Here is a 22500-nt window from a genome sequence, read left to right on the forward strand (position 1 = left end):
TATTCCAATATGGCTTCGGTAAGCCATCCGACTACCGATCTTCTGAAAAAATGTAAGGATAAAGACAGAGACAAACCGCACAGGTCCAAAACTGCCGATGATGCTTCCATTAAGCTAGTCATCAGTTCGCTGGTCCTCAGTGAGGCGCTTTTGCAGTCCCTGATGCCTGCTTCTCTGGATTCGCAGGCCGCTACCGAGACCCGTTCAGTGTCCGGTATGCCGCGAGACTCTTCTTTGACTAAGGCTCCTGCATATGTCTCTACCTTGGATGAGTTTGGAGCCGCTGAGCAGGCACCGGCTGCTGAGGAAGTTCTTCGCACTACTGATACTCAACACAAACCGACTACTACTTTCACATATTCATTTCTTTCTAAAACTACCAAGTTTCTAAGGCCCAGGATACAAACTATGCCTAAAAAAACGACGACCGAAGCTCAGACACCTACTTCCTTGCCTCAATCTCAAATGCTTAAAATGGCAGAAGACTTTATCATGCTTATTAGGGGAAGCCAAAAAGAGACTTGTCCCCAGCAGTTTTATCTGACCAGGAGTCCGATGACTCTGAGGTTTCTGAATATGAAGACATGCAACCCCTTTCTGCTTATGAAGATTCAGATGTAGAGGAATCCATTCCTTCTGCCTCTCCTCCAGAGGATTTTTCATTTGGTGAAACCCTACATACTTTAAGGGAGCATGGCCAGTGGGAATGTCAGGACTACCCTCAGTCCAAAAAGAGACTCAGGGAATTCTTAAATTTACCACAGCACAGACCTTTAGCCATTCCTCCTGTCTTGGATGTTGTGGATGATGTCTTTATGGAATCCAGTTTTACTCCTGACACCCTTCCTCCTGCTCCCAGGAAACCTGACAGGTATTATTGAGTCCCTGACTCTCATAAATTCCTTTTCAGAAATCCTACTGCTGACCCAGAGGTCATCTCCCAAGGACCTAAAGGAATAAAATCAACCACAGCTAAAAATCCCACCCCCTCGGAAAGGGATTCCCAAGCTTTAGACATTTGGGGTAAAAAAGTATACACCTTTGCAACTCTTGCCATTAGAGCACTAAATTGTCAGCTCCACATGCTGAAATACCAGCAACATACCATGGAACTCCTCAAACAAAAAATGCCTACCTTTCCTGTTTGAGCAGAAAATAAAGAATTACAGGAGCTTATGCATTCTGCAAGCCAAGTTACTAAACACACCTTGCAATGTGGCTTTGACACCCTAGAAGCATCTTGCAGGGCAGCAGTCACTGGTTCTGTACTTAGAAGGCATGCTTGGCTTAAGGAACAGACCTTGCCAGACCATGTCAAATCAAAACTATTGGACGCACAGTTGAACAAAGATAATTTGTTTGGCACCAAGGCAGAAGAGGTCTTAAAAAAGATGGAAGAAAAAGCTAAATCTATGCAGACAGTTAAAGACTTCTTACAAGTCCAGTCTCCAAGATTCAGTAGGCATTGCCCTTCCAAGCACTGGTCCTTTCCGGTCCCCTCAAGGCCAGCTCAGACAAGACCTAGGGGAAGCAGACCCCCCAGACAGCAGTCCCAGGGAATGCAGAGATCTAAACAATGGAGTTCCTCTACTTCAAAAACAGGGAGTGCTAAGCCACCCCCTTATGGAAAGAACTCACAATGACTTTACACCTCCACCCCTTACCTCTGCCCACCTGCGTGTGCCCCTAGGAGGAAAACTCCCCTCCCATGCAAACAACTGGGCCTCTTTTACCAACGACCGATGGGTTCTCACCATAGAGTCCCAAGGATACAAATTTTATTTCCACACTCTTCCAACCCCAAAAGGGTTCCCAGATCTTCCTCCAAACCAGTGGGCAGAGGCCAAAAAACAAGTCCATTCCCTGCTCTCCATGACAGCAATACAGCCTGTTCCTGCAGACCAGATAGGCCAAGGTTTCTATTCCAGGCTTTTCCTGGTACCCAGAAAAGAGGGCACCTAGCACCCAATCCTCGATCTATCAATTCTAAACACCTTCCTGGTGATAACAAAATTCAAAATGCTCACCCTCCAGCAGCTTCTTCCAATACTTTCCAAGGATGCTTGGTTAGTCACCCTAGACGTAAAAGAGGCCTACCTACACATCCCAATCAGGGAATCTTGCAGGAAATATCTATGTTTCAGGGCAGGATCTATGTACTTTCAGTTCTCTGTGCTTCCTTTTGGCTTATCCACTGCTCCCAGAGTTTTCACAAAATGCCTGGCTCCAGCCATTGCTTTTTGCAGACAAAGAAGTATTCAAATTTACCCCTACTTAGATGACTGCCTGATTCAGGCAGACAGGAAAAGCTATTACAGCACCTGACCTGTGTAAAGGACCTACTGACCTCCCTGGGGTATACTATAAATGAAAAGAAATCCAAACTAGTCCCCACACAAAAAATTGTATTCCTGGGAGCAAGGTTGGACACAGCATCCCAGGTGGCATTCCTTACTCCAGAAAAACAAGCCTGCCTGACAGGCTACTTCTCTAAACTGGCCACCAGAACCCAGTTATCCGCAAGGAAAATCCTGCAAGCTCAAGGGTTCATGGCATCCTGCATTCTTCTCATTCCATATGCCAGACTGCATATGAGGAAACTACAATGGTACCTAAAAAGCCTTTGGTGTCAACACTCTCAGGACTTGGAAACTATCATATCAATCATACCCTGTCTAAGGAAAGATTTTCTTTGGTGGGCAGCAGCATGCAACCACAACAAGGGTCTTCCCTTCTCACACCCCCACACTGCCCAGACCCTCACCACAGACACATCGGATTATGCCTGGGGTGCACACCTGGATGACAGGTGTATTCAGGGCCATTGGAGCCCAAATCAAATACATCTGCACATCAACCAAAAAGAGATGCTAGCTGTTCAGCATGCTCTGACAGCTTTCAGACCCCTACTCTCCCTGGGGCCTCTACTGATCAAAACAGACAACACCACAGTGATGTGGTATATCAACAAGCAGGGAGGAACTCACTCTTGTCCTCTATGCAGGCTCACCATGACCCTTTGGCGCACAGCTTCACCCATGCAAATTCACCTGCTAGCACAATTCCTGCCATGCTCCCTAAGCTCTATGGCAGAGAACTTAAGCAGAAACCTGCTAGACCCACATGAATGTCAGCTAGACCACAGAACCTTCAACCTTGTAACCCAGAAATGGGGCACCCCGAAGGTGGACCACTTTGCCTCCCACAACAACCATCATCTCAGCAAATTCTGCAGCAGGGAACCTCACAGCAAGGCCTGGAAAGTGGATGCTCTATCCTTCCAATGGGTAAACCTCTCGATCTATGCATTTCCCCCTCTACCACTAATTTCAAGGGTACTGCTCATAATAAGGGAGGAAAAACCAAGGGTACTCTTGATTGCCCCAGACTGACCATGCCAGTACTGGTATCCATTGCCATGCAGCCTTTCACCCCTGCCGCCATTGCACCTACCTTAGATCCCAACACTCCTGACCCAGAAGACTGGAGAATTCATGCATCCACAATTGCAGACACTGAACCTGGCAGCCTGGCTTATTCCTTGATCTGTCCTCCAGTTGCCAGCTTAAGCAAACAAGTGCTGGATGATGTTCTTCATATTTCACTGTTGCATTCATTATATTTGGGTTATCTGCTTGCAGTAGCCCTCAGACAGCCTGATTAACAAAGTCTTGGGTCCTGTGTCGGTTGCTGTCCCTTCTTCCATGATGTCAGGTCGTCAGGGGTATAAAACATGCAGCCGACGCCATTACATCAGTCTTTCTTGCCGTGCAGTGCCAGAAGCAGAAGCAGTTCGCAAGCGCCGGTTGGCTGACTCCTGTCTTCAACTAAAGCTAAGTACCCCGTTGGGGAAACTTTTTCTTGCTCCTTACCGATGTCAGTAAAAGTTAATAATTGCATTACTTGTGGAAAGCAAATACCTCGCAAAGATTTTCATTCATACTGTATTCCTTGCCTAGGCCCTGACCACAATGTACCTTGCTGTTGGTTTTGTGCTTTATTTAATCAGCGCACTATCCGTTGTCGGTATATTTTCACCTCTAAATATTTCAGTTCTCAGTTTAATTATCCAGAAATGTCATCGGTTAGCCATTCGACTACCAGGATTCCGAAATAACGCAAAGATAAAGACAGGCCGCCGAGGTCCAAAGCTACCGATGACACTTCTCCTAAGCCAGTCGCCAGTTCACCGGTACTCAGTGAGACACTTTCGCAGCCCCTGATACCTGCTACTTCTGACTCACAGGCCTCTACTGAGACCCATTCAGAGTCTGGTATGCCATGAGATGTTTCAGCTGTGGAACCTGCGGATATCTCTACCTTGGATGGGTCTGGAGCCACTGTGTATGCACCGGCTTCTGAGGGTGTATTCAGGCCTATGGACTTGCATATTAAACCAACGCCTCCTTCTTCATTTAGGCCAAAATACCGAACCATGCCTAAGAAACCAACGCCCAGGCCGCATGCTCAGGCCTCTATGCCTAAAAAACAAATGATAAGAATGGCTGAAGGTCTTATAACTCTAATCAGGGGAAGGCAACCTCCCCCTTCTAAGAGACCTAGGACTGAAGTTGTTTATGAATCTTCTGACCAGGATTCTGATTTTTCTGATGATCTAGATTTGCCCTTATCTTCTTATGAGGATTCTGATGCAGAGGACTCTATTCCCTCTGCTTCCCCTCCAGAGGATTTTTCTTTTGGTGAGACCTTACATATTCTAAGGGAGCATTTCCATTGGGAAAGCCAGGATTTTTCTGATTCAAAAAAGAGCCTTAGGGATTTCTTACTCCTGCCTCAGCATAGGCCTTTAGCTGTACCTTCTGTACTAGACATTGTTGATGATGCCTTTTCAGAATCTAGTTTGGCCCCTGATTCTTTACCTCCTGCTCCCAGAAAACCTGACAGATATTACAGGGTTCCTGATTCACACAAGTTCTGTTTTAAAAATCCTATTGCAGATCCAGAGACTATTTCACAGGGACCCAAAGGCATTAAGGCTTCTACTGCTAAAAATCCTACACCCTCTAATAGACACTCCAGGGCGCTGGATAGATGGGGTAAGAAGGTTTACACTTCTGCAACCTTGGCCATTAGGGCTTTAAACTGCCAGTTTCATATGTTAAAGTATCAACAACATGTTATTGGATTGCTTAAACAGAAAATGATGTTGATTCCCGACTGTGCTGAAAATAAAGAATTACAGGATTTAATGCATTCTGCTGAACAGGTTGGAAAACATACTTTGCAATGTGGATTTGATTCATTAGAGGCCTCTTGCAGGGCTGCTGTTACTGTGTCTGTGCTCAGAAGGCATGCTTGGCTTAAGGAGCAATCTTTGCCTGATCATGTTAAAGCTAAATTGTTGGATGCTTCCTTAAGTCAGGACCGCCTGTTTGGCAACAAGGCTGAGGAAGTTCTTAAAAAGATGGAAGATAAAAGCTAAATCTATGCAAACTGTTAAAGATTTCTTACAAGTTCAGCCTCCTAGATTTAGTAGGCACTGGCCCTCTAAGAATTGGTCCTTTCCAGCCCCTTCCAGGTCTTCTCAAGCCAAACCCAGACACAGCAGAAACCCCAAGTTTCAGTCCCATGCGGACACACAAGGCTAAGCAGTGAGGGGTTTCCACACCCAAATCTGGGACTAGTAAGACTCCCCCCTATGGAAAACTGTCTCAATGACTTGTTTTTAAAACTTCCAAGCACTTCCCAACTGAATGCTCCTTTAGGTGGAAAGATTAGTCTGCAGGCCAAAAACTGGGAACTCATTACCCAGGACAAATGGATTTTAAATATAGTGTCCCAAGGATACAGATTTCACTTCCACACGTTACCAACACCAAGCAGGTGGCCAGATCTACCCCCAAATCAATGGGCAGAGGCCCAAAATCAAGTACTCTCTCTTAAACATGGGGGCTCTTCAGTTGGTACCAGAAAAGGAAAAGGGACAAGGTTTCTACTCAAGACTTTTCCTGGTACCGAGAAAAGGCAATACATGGCGTCCTATCCTGGACCTTTCTACTCTAAACACCTTTCTGGTAATTCCAAAATTAAAAATGCTGACTCTTCACCAGCTGCTTCCTATGCTAGGCAAAGATGCATGGTTGGCAACACTAGACTTAAAAGAAGCATACCTGCACATCCCTATCAGGGAGTCTTGCAGAAGATACCTATGCTTCAAAGCAGGCTACATGCACTATCAGTTCTCTGTACTGCCCTTTGGCTTATCTACTGTGCCCAGGGTATTCACAAAGTACCTAGCCCCAGTCATTGCATTTTGCAGGCAAACAAATATTCAAATATACCCATACCTGGACGATTGTCTAATTCAGGCAGAAAGCTGGGACATACTTTTGAATCATCTGACCTTTGTTCAAAGGGTACTGACTTGTCTGGGGTACACCATAAATGAAAAGAAATCACACCTGGTACCCTATCAACAAATTATATTCCTGGAAGCAAGCTTGAATACAACTTCCCAGATGGCTTTCCTCACGCCAGAGAAACAGATTCATTTGACAACCTACTTCAAACAAGTGGCCACAAAAACCCAGCTATCTGCAAGGCAAATACTGCAAGCCTTGGGGTTCATGGCCTCCTGCATTCTTCTAATTCCATATGCAAGGCTGCATATGAGGAAACTACAATGGCATCTCAAAAGCTTGTGGTGTCAACATTCACAGGATCTAGAAGCAAGGATTCCTATCATACCTTGCCTACACCTAGAGTTCCTTTGGTGGGCAGAGGCCTGCCACCAAAACAGGGGACTACCATTCACACTACCCCCTGCTGCCCAAATCTTAACAGACGCATCAGACTATGCATGGGGGGCTCACCTGGCAGGGAAGTGTATTCAGGGCAAATGGAATCCAAGTCAAATGCACCTGCACATAAATCAAAAGGAAATGTTAGCTGTACAGTATGCTCTGGCAGCCTTCAAGGACCACATTCTTCCAGGACAATTATTGGTAATGACGGACAACACCACTGTTATGTGGTACATAAACAAGCAGGGGGGACCCACTCATACCCTCTCTGCAGACTAGCCATGGCTCTGTGAAATACAGCCTTGAGCTACCAAATGCACCTACAGGCTCAATTCAGGCCAGGAAAGCTAAATGCACTGGCAGACGATCTAAGCAGAAATCTCATGGCTCCACACGAGTGGAAACTGGAACCAAAGATATTCAACATGTTGAGAAACAAATGGGGGAGCCTAGAGATAGACCTGTTTTCCTCCCCCCAGAACTACCAATTGGACAAATTCTGCACAAGGACTCCACACAAATAAGCTTGGAAAGTAGATGCCCTGTCCCTCACCTGGAAAAACCTATCAGTTTATGCATTTCCCCCTCTGCCTCTCCTCTCCAAGGTACTACTAAAGATCAAACAGGACAAACCAAGGACAATACTGATTGCACCAGACTGGCCACACCAACACTGGTACCCCCTCTTGCGCAGTGTGTCACTGCTGGCACCATGGCACCTGCCTCAGACCCCTGCACTGCTGTCTCAGCAGGAGGGCCAGATTCTGCACCCACAGCTTCAAACCCTGAACTTGGCAGCCTGGCTAATTACCTGATCTCTCCGTTCCCATCCCTCAGTAAGCAAATGATGGATGTAATTCTGGAGGCAAGGAGGCCTAGTACTAGAATATCCTATGCTGAAAAATGGAAAAGATTCTGTTCCTGGAGCCAAACTCATGGGATGGGCACAGCAGCGACCAATTTACCTCAGATTCTTCAATACTTAACTGAGATGCTTCACAAGGGCCTTTCCTTTTCCTCCATCAAAATTCATGTCTCAGCCATTTCAGCTCATTACAATACAGAACCACCCCTCTTCTCTCATCCACTGCTGAAGCAATTCCTCAGAGGGGCCAAAGCCATAAGACCACCCAGGAGAGCCCCTACTCCAGCCTGGGACCTTAACTTTGTATTGGAAAAGCTCACTCTACCTCCCTTCGAGCCAGCTGCAAGTACAGAGTTGAAATTCCTTTCTTGGAAAACAGCCTTCCTTCTAGCCATCACTTCAGCAAGAAGGGTATCTGAATTACAGGCCCTCATGGCTTTGGAGCCTTTCATCATCTTTCATGCGGACAGGGTGTCCCTCAGGACCAATCCCTCCTTCATGCACAAGGTGGTATCCAGTGTGGCCCTTAATCAGTCCATTAATTTGCCAGCTTTCTTTTCTAATCCACAGAACAAAGGAGAATGAATACTGCACTCCTTGGACGTGCACAGACAACTTAGATTTTACTTGGACAGGACTAAACCTCTCAGGAAATCTGAACAGCTGCTGGTTGCATTTGCTGAAGGGGCAGAGGGGAAAGCTGTTTCAAAGCAAACCATTTCTAAGTGGATAGGCCATTGCATTCATTTCTGCTATAAGCACCATTGAAAACCTATCCCACAGGGGATAAGACCACATTCAACCAGGGCTGCATCTACCTCTACAGCCTTTCTCAGCGGTGTCCCTACCAGGGACATCCTAGAAGCTGCTACCTGGAGTTCTGTACATACCTTCACCAAGCATTACCACTTGCCAATTTTTTTCTAAATCCAGAGCTGGCTTTGCCACTGCAGTCTTGCAGGTTCTTATAGCTTGTCCTAATGCTATCTAATTACCTCCTCTCATCCTTAGCTTTGGAAATCTACCCAAATGTGATGACTGCAACAGTGAAACACGAAGAACATAGTACAGTTGTGTACACTTACCATAAATGTAGATGTTCGAGTGTAGTCACTGTTGCAGTCCTGGTTACCCTCCCTCCAGCCCCCTGACTTCTATTGTCTGTACCTCTATTCTTGTTTACTGTGCTTAAAGCTTTCTGTTGTATTTGCTTTTTGTTGGAGGTGTAACCTTATATATAATTGCTTCCCATTATGGGGGCACCTGACATTTGGGGCAAGAAAAACTAATAAAATGACGTCGGCTGCATGCTTTATACCCCTGACTACCTGACGTCATGGAAGATGAGACAGCAACCAATGCAGGACCCAAGACTTTGATAATCAGGCTGACTGAGGGCTACTGCAAGCAGATAACCCAAATGTGATGACTGCCACAGTGAATACACTCAAACATCTACATTTATGGTAAGTGTGCACAACTGTACTTTTGTAAATGTCATAATTAATATATCTCATGGCATTTTATTTAGTATTATTTATTCATTTGTTAACCCTGTAAGATGTCTGACCACAAAGACCCTTTTCAGGTACAAATGAAGCCAAGCAGGTTATCTGCACAATAAGTTGATATAGGCATTGCCAAACATTAATTAAAAGAGTTGTCACACTGCGATACATTTCTGTGAGTTATCACATGTATTACTTCAAAACCTTACTGCAGTAATATTAAAGTATTTAAGTATGATGTAACATTTGCATTTTTTGTGGTTTCCCTGCTGATACAAAAATCTTTGCCTGTACTCTATAACTTGTTATTCTTTGATAAATATTGTGCATGTGTGTACCCCTAGGATAAGAGGAAAACATTGACTTCAAACAAGTAATATGCACCTGTCACTTACATAGATTAAAAACTAGTATTTCTTTAAATAATGTACTTGAATGTCTCAAACTATAGGGGAGATCTAACATATCAGGTTAACTGTGATTTCTACATTGAGCATATTCAATACAATGAACATAATGTGGACACAACACTATATCTACATGTGAATGAAATGATTATTTAGAAGTCAGATAGACCACAGTTTTCTAGCTTTTCACTCAAAATATCACAGCCTGCATGTTGATATGCCTTTAAAAAGTCCAAAAATGCATATAGACCCTCTAGTATCTGTCAATGAAGAAAAGGTTGCTTAATATTTATACAATCATTATGAAATGCACACAGATCCTCAGTTATAAATTGATCAGTATTTTGAAAAATTGTCCTTTATATTGAAGATGGGAATAGACTTTAAGAGGTAATGTAAGAACGTTATTCCTCTGTAATATGAAACAGGCCTGTGTACAACACTGAAGAGTTATGTTGCAGTAATATTCAAGCAGTAACCATCCTTTATTGAATAGACATCCTTTGGAAGTAAAGCAGATTAGCACAATGACCCTCTTTAAGAGTAACCTGGATGAATGAATAGGCAATTGTAAATACACTTGTGTCTGACCTCGTAGACTGTTATTGAAAGGGACATAACTAGTCACGACAAAGTGAACCTCCAATTTTGGGGTGTTGTGGCTAGGCTACTAATGATCCTCTTGAACAACATCCTAGTATTGACCTATATGTGGGCTCAGAAGTTCAGGGTGGGTGTGATTTCCTAACCCTGCATTCCCATTTTGTAATTGTTTTATTTCGCCCCTGATCTCATGTATGCAGGTTGACGCACTATCACTAATTGTTTTTAGTGTGACTTCACCCTCTGAGATCATGTCTATCTTAGTTAGGATTTACTCATGTTGTCTCTTCTGCCAGATGATGATGACCCCCCTCCCCCATTTCAGGTCAGCATATTACCACCCTTGGTAAGAACAGTTTGGATGTTGTTGACCTCAGCATCTTCTGAATCATTTTGTAGGCTGAGTCACCCCCGCCCTTTTGCCCTACAGACTCCGGCCAGATATATTCATTTGTTTTAGAAACTGACACGTCCTGTTGTTATCTTTTGGTCAGATACGTGATTACTCTGCTAACTGTTTTTGGAATGCCTCTGAAATTAATGAGAGGCTTGTCAGGACTGCTGTTGTCCATGAGTGCATCTTAGGGGTAGTGCTATCACAAGGTAAAACAACTTCTCAGACATTGTTCACATATGTATGCTCAGCTAATGAGTTCCTGAAAGCCACATCGCAGATTAGTAAATGGTCTGATTTTTTCCTTCTGGTCAAGGAGAGGTTTCTCTCCTACACTTTGAATTTTACAGTGCTGCCACTAGGCTGAAGGTGCTATCTAGCATTTTGAGATTAGACTGTCAGCCTGGGTGGTTTTCTTTGTTGAAGGTAAATCTGTGTAGTATGTCATAATTTTATAAGAAGCTGATAAAGGGTTTACAGGATGGAAATAGAAAGCCAGGGGCACTATTGTAACAAAATTCCTAAATGTCACTCAATGGGGATTTCAGGAGCACTATTTCAACTTCATTTCTAAACGTCACTCAATAGGGATTTAATGAGACCAATACACTCAACTGGGGGGAAGATATTTGTCCAGTAGCTAACTCTGCTTGTTAGGGAAAGGCTAATTATAGGCTTCTCCATCAAATTAGTATGACTTCTTTCTTACAGTTCTTGGATTCTTTATGAGTAGGTGAAAGGCTGTTTTCATGGAAGGACATGAGGGCAACGAATGGGGGGGCCCTATTTTTTGAGAATAACTTTTTATGTGGTTGGTCAGTCATTTTAAAGAATGAAAAATTGGCTCTCATCTGAAAAGAAAGATTGGCCTAGCTGGATACAGTGGCAGACTGTAGAAAAAATTGGGACACTGAGTGTTAACAGGATTTTAGGAATTTTGGTAGTAACAAAAGTACATGCCTTGCATAAATTTAGGATGTTACAGTAAACTGAACTTAATATCCCTGTCTCTTTGGAGGTTTGGGCAGAGATCTTGTACAACCCACACAGTGCTACAACATCTAGGAGGGTTCATTTCTTTGGTTGTCAGTGCCTGTTTAAGTTTTTTACTCTCCCTCCCAAGATTATATAGGATGTTCCAGACTATTCACCCAACTGTTGGAGGTATGAAGGGGATGGCTTTGAGGACTGGCTTCACATATTTTTGTCATGCTATAACCTGCAGGAATTTAGGAGGTAGGTGACTCTCTTTGTATTAAAATCTACCCCCCCCCCCCCACTTGTGGAGTTGATCCCTGCTGTGTTTTTAATTGGTTTCTGTTTTGAGGAAAGGAATGATTGTATCAGTGTCTGCTACTTACCGTGCTGCTGGCAGCAAAAAATATGATTACTAGGCGGTAGAATCAATGGCAACTGCCAAAGATTGCTGAGGTCTACGCTGTTATGCAGGAAATGAAAAGTGTTGAACCTGGAACTTACGTAGAACAACATTGTTTGCACAACATAAATGGTTTATCTAGGATTCTTTAACTCGTGCCTGAATGTAGACCAATAATTACAAGTTTATACAAGTTTTTGGTGTAAGAGTAGGGAATAATTGTCATTTTTTTTCATTAGAAGTTATAATTCAGTACATGGTTGCTGGCTTATACTGCCTCTGTATTATTGCAATTCTTCTTTATGTAATACTTTTACTGCTTTTATCCTTTGTGGTTGTTTATCTTGAATCTCAATAAAATCTTTTGTTATATACTGATTGCAACTGGAATGATACACTTCGTATGTGACCCTAATAATAAAAGTAGTAGTGCATGCATGCTATGGAGTTCCTTAATGCACAGTGCAAATCCCACTAGGAAAAGTGGCTTATAGGATAGTGATAGTGGGCTACAATCAAGCAGATGTTAACACAGTAGAAATTTGGAAAAGCAGCAGGTATTGTGTGTGGGGTGGCTGAGGCTTTCTGGTTTTGGAGGTTGCTAAGAACGTAAGGATGAATATTCAGCTATGGTAAAGTAGGTATGGAAGTTTACATATAAACACATATACCTGGCACATATGACATGCACAGTAGTTATTCACACATGTTATAGAATGATGCTGAAGATGAACAAACATGCCAAGGATGGGTAGGTGCCCGAATAACCTCACTAGTGAAAAGGCTAATCCTGTTCTGTTTTCCCTTAGATATGTCCGAGACAAAAACATTGAAAAGTACTGATCCAATAAGTTATCCCTCTGGAACTAACCTATTGTATTTCCTTGCACTGTACTCTTCTATGTCCAGTTTTTCGGTAATGTAACAGCCTAGTTCCTCATTCTTGGCCCATCTTCTAACCCCTAAACTATGTATATGTACGTATGAAACAGACAAGCAGTAGTAAGCCAGAGGTATTGTTTTTTTCAGAAATGCTTACGTTAGACTAATAGAAAGGCTGCCATTCTTCTCATGGCAGAAATTGATTTACATAGGCAGTGTCTCTAGACAATAGGAAGGATGAATCTGGAGCTTTAGTATGTTTGCTGTCTAAGTGTCAGGGTATGATGACTGCATGTAATACTCTTCCCTCTCCTAAACATCCTTTTGGCTGTACTAAAAAAAATCAACCCATGTAGGTTATTACTAAGCTTGTGGCCAGAGAGCCATCAAGAAGCTTAGCTAATACAACTTAGAAGCAGCACCAGAATGCTTTTAAGTCCTTGACTAAAAGAACATTAACTAGTCCATGGTTATTTATCCAGTTGTCAAGGTTGGTTATTCATCCAGTTGTCAGGGCTAGTTATTCATCCAGTTGTCAGGGCTGGTTATTCATCCATTTGCCAGGGCTGGTTATTCATCCATTTGTCAAGGCTGGTTATTCATCCATTTGTCAGGGCTGGTTATTCATCCAGTTGTTAGGGCTGGTTATTCATCCATTTGTCAGGGCTGGTTATTCATCCAGTTGTCAGGGCTGGTTTTGAAGATAGGTAAGGAGTTGCTCTCATTAATGTGTAAAGGGAAGCTATTCCAAAGACAAGGGTGTAGTGGATGAGGAACTGATCGCTCCAGCACAGACTGTTCATTCTGTGATGGAGGTTAAGGTCTTTAGAATGGATATTTACAAGGTTGTTGTTTTTTATGATGGTGGAGATGTTTGAAAAGGACAGGATCTTCCACTGTAGAATAAACTAAATTTTGGTTACCCATCTTGGCAGTTTGTACAATACAGAACAGAGAGAAACAGCCTTTAACCTACTGAGGTAGCTTTTTGGGGTCTTCCAAGGTGAGTAAGGTGCTGAGAGAGATACAGCCCAAAAGAGGCATTCTACTCCAAGGCAGAACTGATTATGAAAGTTCATGGGAGGTTGTTACAATAGTTAAGGTGTTTACTTTTCAAATACACGGTGCAGGGTTTGATTCTCACAAAAGGGAAATTGGCTAGATTTAAAATGCCACCCACAAAGGCAGCTAGCCTAGTGTTTGTCTATGAACCTTTAGGGGGGGATGAAGAGCCCTGTGACTCTAGATGAGATGCCCTAACAGTTAAGCTTTACAAAGTCAAAGGGCTTTCTCACCATGATAGAAGCATATCAGTCAAAGGAAAGATCATTATCAGCCAAGTCCCTGATGATTCCATCTGTTTTGAAGGGGTTGCCAATTATGTGGTAAACAAGGAAGTGGTGGCTTTGACAAAGATAACTATGCTGTTTTGGAATTCAGGGTGAGCCAGTAGATGACACTCTAATTGTTGGACTTATCCAGGCCTTGTTGGAGAATATGGGCACTCATCAAAAGGGGATTCGACAGCTGTACTCAATCTGCTATGTCCTGCAGACTTAGTGAGCCAAAGACTCAGCACTGGGTTTCACTTCAGAGAAATGGATGCCAAATAGAAGGGGGCCTAGGATAGGGATCTGTTGAACACTACTAGTCACTACAAGAAACACCCAGTGTCTTCACAGTGTGGGATCTATCGGTGAGACAGTTTGCTATCTAGAGGACAACACAGAGGTTTGTGCTTATATGAGAGAGTTTATCTATGATACCTGTATTCAGCATGATGTTGAAAGCCTTAGCCTGTTCAGGGTAAGTAGTATGGATGGACAAACTCTCATCTAGAGTTTCATTGACCATGTCAAAAAAAGCAACCAGAATGAAGTCCAAAGCCACCTTTGATTAGGATTTGAAGATAACATATTTTATTATTTATAAGCATAATGACTGTGCATTCATAACATTGCAGCCAATATTAGAAAGAATATCTGTGTTAATTTATGGGGCATCCGTCATGTAGTGGCACAAGTATAGTTTTTCTCACTTCTAATTGCACATGGAGACACTCTGGTTAAAATAGATTAGGAAGGGTTTGGCTATATAGTGATAAAGACTTATTAGCAAACACCCAAGAATGTTATCAGGACCCAAGGAGATAGTGTTTTGGGTATTGGAGAGGACTGACAGAACTTGATCTAGAGTGTTTTGAGTAAGGGAGGTATGAGGTTAAATACGGAGGATGTTTGAGCAGGAGATGGATGAGGAGCTGGAACTGAATTTGTCTGCAAGGGTATTTGCAATGATTTTTGTGGCCTGACTGGGATGATGCATTAGAAATAAATTTAGCATATAGCTATGAATTACTTCTGTTTCCTGAGCTAACTGACAAGGCCTTGTGGTTTACTTAGTGTTAGTGGTTAGTCTGAGTTCATAACTGGTCTTGCACTCCCTGGTGGTACATTTTAGGGGATGACTTTCCATTTTTGGATCTCTTCTGTAATTGGGAAGTGGTCATTTGTTGCAGATAACTAACAGCTACTTCTTATTATAAAGTTTATTGATGTGGGAATTACACCATACTGTTTTACTTCTGAATTACCATTTCCTGTATTAAAGATGGCTTTGCCTGTTTAGTTCTATACATATAAGACCATAGAAATATGCAGAGCATGCTAAAGCACCTGGCATTCGACTGACTGGAATAATGAGCATTTTATGCTCATCAATGATGTCAGGGAGTAGTAAGTAGGTGGTTTTGGAGACATCCTAAAAAATATGGGTAAACATTTTCGACAAGGTGGTCATATTTAATCAAAGAAGCAGAGTGGTGCAGTTAATAAAGGCAAGGTTAAGAAGGTTAACATCTCCTGGTAGGTGGGTGGGCAGTTGATTTGCATTATCAAATCTAAAAAAAACTCTTGGTATACTTGTTGCTTGTTGAATAGTGTTGCCAATTGAATGTTTGTCTCCCAGTATAATCATACTCATTACAATGGTAAGCTTTCCAAACTGGCTTACATAATCTTATGTTCTGAGGGAGTCACATATAGGATTTATAGCTGTAAATAAAGTGGTAGGTAGCTTTATAGAGCAGTAGGACCTCATCAAGTTCAAGGCTGTTATGTGAAATTTGGTGCAAAATTATGGCATGCCTAACAGGAGTATTGTTGTTGCTGTGGAGCTATGTTTCAGTTACTGCACAAATGCAGATTTCTTTAAGGGTAAGGGAAGCCTGACTTTCTGATATTTTGTTGTTTAAGATTTTTAGAACTTAGCATATTTACCCTGAAAGAGTTTGACTTACAAACATTAATCTTGAGGGAGGGCTCTCTGTAATGTGGCAGCGTCTACGGAGGTAAGCTGTGTAGTTAATGCAAAGTCAGCACTCATTATTTATGACCATAAATATCCACTGGTTATATACATAAATGTATCATTTTCTGATTAGAATTTTGTTGTCTTTGTTTTTCATTGTAGCACCCTAGACACCCATTAAAGTATTTGTTCATGTGACTTTTTTATTTATTGGATTATAAACCTAAATAAATTAGATGATTCTACTATTTTGTTAATTTTCATGTATGGACTGTATCTTTGATCATTGTAAATTAAGTTGTGTTTACTCCCTTAACTTGAAATTACTTTTTTTTTCTTTCTTTCCAGCGGTTCCTTTCCCTTTAAGTCATCGGCTGACTATGAAGGAAGTCTTTGACTGTGATGGAAAGCCCCGGGTCGATCTTCTGAAGGCACATCTTACTAAAGAGGGAAGAGTGGATGAGGCCGTCGCACTGAGGATAATCAACGAGGGAGCTTCAATTCTTCGTCATGAAAAGACAATGTTAGACATAGAGGCACCTGTTACAGGTACATTTTTATTAGGGGTTGTACATATCTGCACCATGTTACAACTTAATGAATACTGTGAACATGATTTTTGTAAGGCACAAAAGAAAACCAATATTGGATTTTTGCCAGTATCCCTTCAGATTATATACACTTTGGTATATTAATAGGAATGGCACTAGCAATTGAAACTACTATGTTTTGTGTTTTCAGTTCTTAATAGTCTGTAAATCTCTGTTTCTGCAAAAGGGAAAAAATATTATCTTAAAAAAGGTGTTTTAATTAAACCTTTAGCCATGAGAACAATTTCTCTTTTGTTGAGTTCATGCTGGATTATTGTTGTCCCTGCATATTATGCACGTCTGCCTATTAAAACACTTTTACAGAAAGTTACTAGATGGAGACAACACTTGACTTGACAAGTAGTGTAATGAACTGCTAAAAACCTGTGGGAACTGAATATCAGCAAAGGAAAGAGTTCTGTCCTCATTTGAGACTTGATTTTGTCTTCGCCTTACAAGACTGCTCCAGTACTAATTTTAGCATTAGGTGAACACTGCTGAAAATGTGTTGCTGGCAGAATGGAAGTCGGTAAAGCTAAAGGCATGCGTGTAAGAGCAAATGGTCTGCATTTAGCCATATTAACTGCAAGTGGTCTCAACAAAGAAATTGTATTCATTGATGATTTGGAAATCAGTGGTAAGACTTGAAAAAAATTTGTTTTCTTCTATTTTATTGTTTCTGATACTCATATTTGCTTGTGATTTTATTTGCATTAAAGATTCTTTATTTACTCATTTGAATGGATTCAGAAGTTTAAACATTATATCAATGTTAAGTCTTCATACAGAATTTAATTTTCCTTCAAAAGTTTCTTTTGCATTATCCAAGTTATTTTTAAACAGGAAATATCTTTACTAAATTAGCATGTATGACATAATGCAGTCATATATTTATGTAAATGAAAACAAACCATATTGACATAATTTTAGTTGCAAACATTATACACCAGTTATAATCTATCTAGTCACTGTCAGTCAAGCATTATGTAGCTCATTCAAATCCTGCCTTCTTTTTAACCTTGTTGCTCCTCTGCTTGTATTGTTCCCACAATTCCCATTTTTTCTATGTAATTTGCTCCAACACTTTTCTAATGATCCCAATTCCAGTTGTTTTATCTCTGTTACTATAGTCACTACTACTAGTACAGCTGGATTCGACTCTGATTTCCGTTTTCTAATATTATCCAAGTTGTTTTGATTGCTTCCTGAAGAGAGACATAAAACCATTTTCTAGGATTCTGAAAAAATCCCAGCACTTGCACTAAGGGATACATTAAAAAGGTCATGTTTCCATGAACTACAGACCTGTGATTCAGACGGATATTAGCCACAATGAGGAAAGACATCATCATCATCAGTTAGTCTGCATGTCTCTGAAAAGAATGCAGTGAGTTGGACTAACACCAGCAACTGGGAGAAAATACTTTTATTGAATTTAAATCAAAGTTAAAGTAAAGTAAAAGTACACACTTTAGTCTCTTAATAGCCATTAACAACTGCAAGTGCAGATCAGCATTTTCCTACTGCGGTTAACACCGTTGGCCAATGCATCATGTTGGCACAGGTATATCCATTACTCACTCTTCCACACATATACACACAGTAAAACACACTCAGAGACACAAACACATATGCACACCACAAACGTCTTACCTGTGCAAGAGCTGAGATAAAGCCCCAGTGTCTCCTCTCATGTTTTTGTCCCTGAAGTTATAAATCATATATCCTTTCAGACAGTTAATAATGCCCAATCTGCCCTGTTCTACTGGAAGAATCAGCTTATCCCACTTGACAATTGCCATCTTTGCCTCCCAGATAAGGTCCTTCAGCTTATTATTAAGTGCTATCCACAGCTTCTCCTCTGGTTGATAAAGATGTGCCTGACTTGTGTATAAAACTAAAGGGACTAAAAACATTTTAACTGTTTGTATCTTGCTATCCATATCCATATAACAAAGCTTCCATGTTCTCAGTTTTGTATTACCTTTTGTTTAGTTTCTTCCCACATATCCTCACCTGCCACACCAGAATATTTTTTAAAACATGCCCCTAAATACTTCATTTTATCATGTCCCCATAAATATGGATATTGCTGAACCAATTCATATGTGGGTACATAATTTACCGCTATTGCCTTTGTTTAAGTTTCATTAATTTTGTATCCCAAAAATATTTTAAACTGTCTCAAGATGTTCCACAACACTGCAATGTCTCTTTCTGATTTTGTGAGGTATAAAATATCATCTGTAACTAGAGCCAGCTTTTTTGACTACCATACCAATTATATCCTTGAATTTCTGAGTCCCTTATTTTCTATGCCAGTAGCTCTAAATATAATGCAAATAACAAAGGGGAAAAAGGACACCCCTGCCTGGTTCCTCTGCTCAAGCAGAAGTTATCAAAGAGGACCAGGACTCCAACCACTTTAATTTTCTCCTCTTATCCCTCATATATCTTCCTAATCAACCTTATATTTTTTTCAGGAAATGCAAATACTTCCATTGCCCTGCTCATAAAGTCCCAGCTTACTCTGTCAAATGCTTTCTCTGCATCAAAATCCACCAACAGCAGTGGTATTTTTTTTATATTCCACTCTCCCCCCCACAAAAACACAATGATCCATATCTATCAATGTTGGCATTACTTTTTCAATTCTTTTAGCCATTATAGATGTGAACACTTTATAATCATGGTTTAGTATTGAAATGGGCCTGTATGAAGCTGGATCTGATGGATCTTTACCCTCTTTAGGTTTTATAGCCACCACTGCTTTCTTCCATGTTGATACTTCTCTTCCTCTTAACATACTGTTAAAGAATACCTTCCAGGTCTTTATCAGTTTTTTTTCCATCCTAGCTTCCAAAATTCCTCAGGAATACCATCTATTCCTGGAGACATTACTGTAGATTGATTATACAACACAATTTTTATCTCATCTCCTCCTATACTAATTGTTAGTAATTGAGCCTCATCTACCTCTGACCTTGGCATATTTAATTCTTCCATTAACATTTCCATTTGTATCTTTTCTTGATTTCCATATTTCTCTGCCTTATACAGACTTTCGTAGAATTTCTGAAATATTACTAATACCTCCACAGGATCTTTTGTTACCTTCCTTGTTATAGACTCCCTAAGCTTGGTGACAGCCATTTCTGCTTTTTGTTGCCGGAGTCATTGTGCTAAAACTTTTTGTGCTCTAGAGTTATCAGAAAACAGCTGCTTAAGAGCAATCTTCTAAACTCATGCATATTATCAAAGTAATCTCTTATTTTATATTTAGCATTCTGCAGTTGCTCCTCTTCCTGTTCTCTGAGATTCCCCATATTTAGCAATACTTTAACATTTGTCAGTCCCTCTAAGTAATTCTTGTTACTTCTTAACCATAGCTCCATTTCTTTTATTTCCACCATATTTTTAAACTCCACCTTAATTTTATGCCAATCCCTAAATATATTTTCGGAAGTAATTTCTATCCTCTCAAATAGCTCCTGAATAATCTCCACTACCCATTCCTTATATTCCTCTCTTTTTAACAGACAGGTGGGAAAGTGCCAGTGTCTCCTTTTTATTTCATTATTACCCTGTGTTTTTATTTTAGTTATTATTGGTGCATGATCTGAAATAGTTATTGGGTGCATGTCAAGACCATCAGTTAAATGAACATGTTCCTCTGAAATGTAAATTCTGTCTAGTCTAGCCCAGTTTTTATATCTTGGGGAATAATATTTAAATTCACTCTGAACTCCTATTACTGAATTCACATTTTCCATGACGAATATTTTCATAACTTTCGTCAAACATCTACCGTCCTTTGTTATACTTTCTCTTCTGGGGTCCCCATTCCCCACCTGTAAGTAATATTCCTTTCTGAAAATGTATTACTTCTCCCAGAATGTTCTTAAGCTCCATTATAGCAGTTTTAGGTGGATTATATATAGATAAAGACACACACACACCAGTGTAATCCTCCTCCTTTGCCAGTAGCCCCTTAGCACTGCAAATCTGCCATTATTAACCTTTTATTCTCTTTTATCACTGTCTGAGCCCCTCTTGCAATTAATATAAGTACTTGTCTTTTCCTTTGTCCCAGATATTCTGCTGAATAACCATCCCGAACCATCCTGAAAACCTTTCTTTATCAAATTCACATATTCAGTTCTTTCCAAGTGTGTCTCCTGTAACATTGTTAAAAAAGGGCATTGTACAATTCTTATTCTTCATTTTTAACATGAACCCACCATTTCCCTTCATTACAAAGATTTTATTTAATTGGTATTGCATGTTGTGCTACTTAAAATTACTAGGAAACAACCACATTAAAAAAAAACTTGAGCAAACTTTGTCAAACATCATCCCTCTTCATGGTATTAATGGTGAGATATGTTATAACAAATGCAAAAGAGCATGCACTTTTACTACTTACTCAGAGTGTGTCACTAACCCATATCATCTTAACCACAGGTAAGCCTTTTGTTTCATATATCACTGTTACGATAGTCAGTGTCATAATTAGTAGCATCATTTAGCAATTAAGTTATATCACAGGTGTCATTAGTTAAAGAAAAAAGCTTTCACTTATGAGAGGAAAGGGGGATTCCGTTTTGGGAAGGAAGCAAAGAAGTAAAAGGAGATCTAAAGAGTCTGACTCATAACGAAAGGAGCAGTTTTAAGGCAGTGTGTAAAGGTTTCACTTCATTTCTCATAGTGTCTTAAGTGCTCGTACTTGTTTTCCCATGTGTGCTTTGCTTAGGGTGTATTTGCATGATGAGTTTTATCCATGAGTAATTTACTCTGCATATTGCTTGTGATATTTTTATTTTACATTTGTTGACCGGGATAGTCTAACTGGATACATGTCCATTTTCAGTAGAGTCCCGGGGAGATAAGCTCCAAGAGATTACTATACTAAAAGCATTCTGGTAACTAGTTGTTATACAGATAAATACTACAAATTTCAACAGTTCAGAAGTTTGCACAGTTTATACAAAATCTTGTTTCAAACATTAATAAGATGTTTTAGACTTTATATACAAAAAGGCTTTACTAGTAACTAGTTGTTATACAGATACATACTTCAAGTTTCGACAGTTCAAAAATTATCACAGTTTATACAAATCTTGTTGCAAGCCTTAGGTAAGATATTTTAGACTTTATATACAGAAGACTTGAACTAGTTATGTTAAATTGTCTCTATTAGTATAAGATATTTGAATTGACTAATGGGTTTACACTGACTCATACATGGATCAAAGTAGAAAAATGCAATTGAAAGTACATTTTTCTGATTTTCTAAATAGGTGTAATCTCAGAGTAAATTTATATATTTATATATATATATATCTATATATATATATATATATATCTATATATATATATATATATATATATATATATATATATATATATATATATATATATAAATATTTCTATATATATATATATATATATATATATATATATATATATATATATATATATATATATATATCTATATATAAATATATATATATATATATATATATACACACACACACACACACACACACACACACACACACACACACATACACACACACACACACACACGCACATACATACATGTATGTATATATATATATATATATATATATATATATATATATATACATGTAGGGGATATAAAAAGTGTGCACACCCCTGTTAAAATGCCAGGTTTTTGTGATATAAAAAAATTAGACCACAATAAATCATTTCAAAACTTTTCCCACCTTTAATGTGACCTATAACCTGTACAATTCAGTTGAAAAACAAACAAATC

At 40.1% G+C, this 22500-nt stretch overlaps 1 protein-coding gene across 1 annotated transcript in view; it reads left to right on the forward strand.

Moving 5' to 3' along the window:
- LOC122800013 (serine/threonine-protein phosphatase 2B catalytic subunit alpha isoform-like) overlaps positions 1–22500 on the forward strand; it is a 2229074-nt gene that overhangs the window by 836089 nt on the left and 1370485 nt on the right. Inside the window, exon 2 of the mRNA XM_044069477.1 lies at positions 16459–16659. Within this exon, the coding sequence (XP_043925412.1) occupies positions 16459–16659 (201 nt within the window). The remainder of the gene's footprint in view (positions 1–16458; positions 16660–22500) is intronic.

The sequence above is a fragment of the Protopterus annectens genome, chromosome 4.part0, assembly GCF_019279795.1.
Source record: "Protopterus annectens isolate FY-2018-M chromosome 4.part0, PAN1.0, whole genome shotgun sequence".
Taxonomy (NCBI): domain Eukaryota; kingdom Metazoa; phylum Chordata; order Ceratodontiformes; family Protopteridae; genus Protopterus; species Protopterus annectens.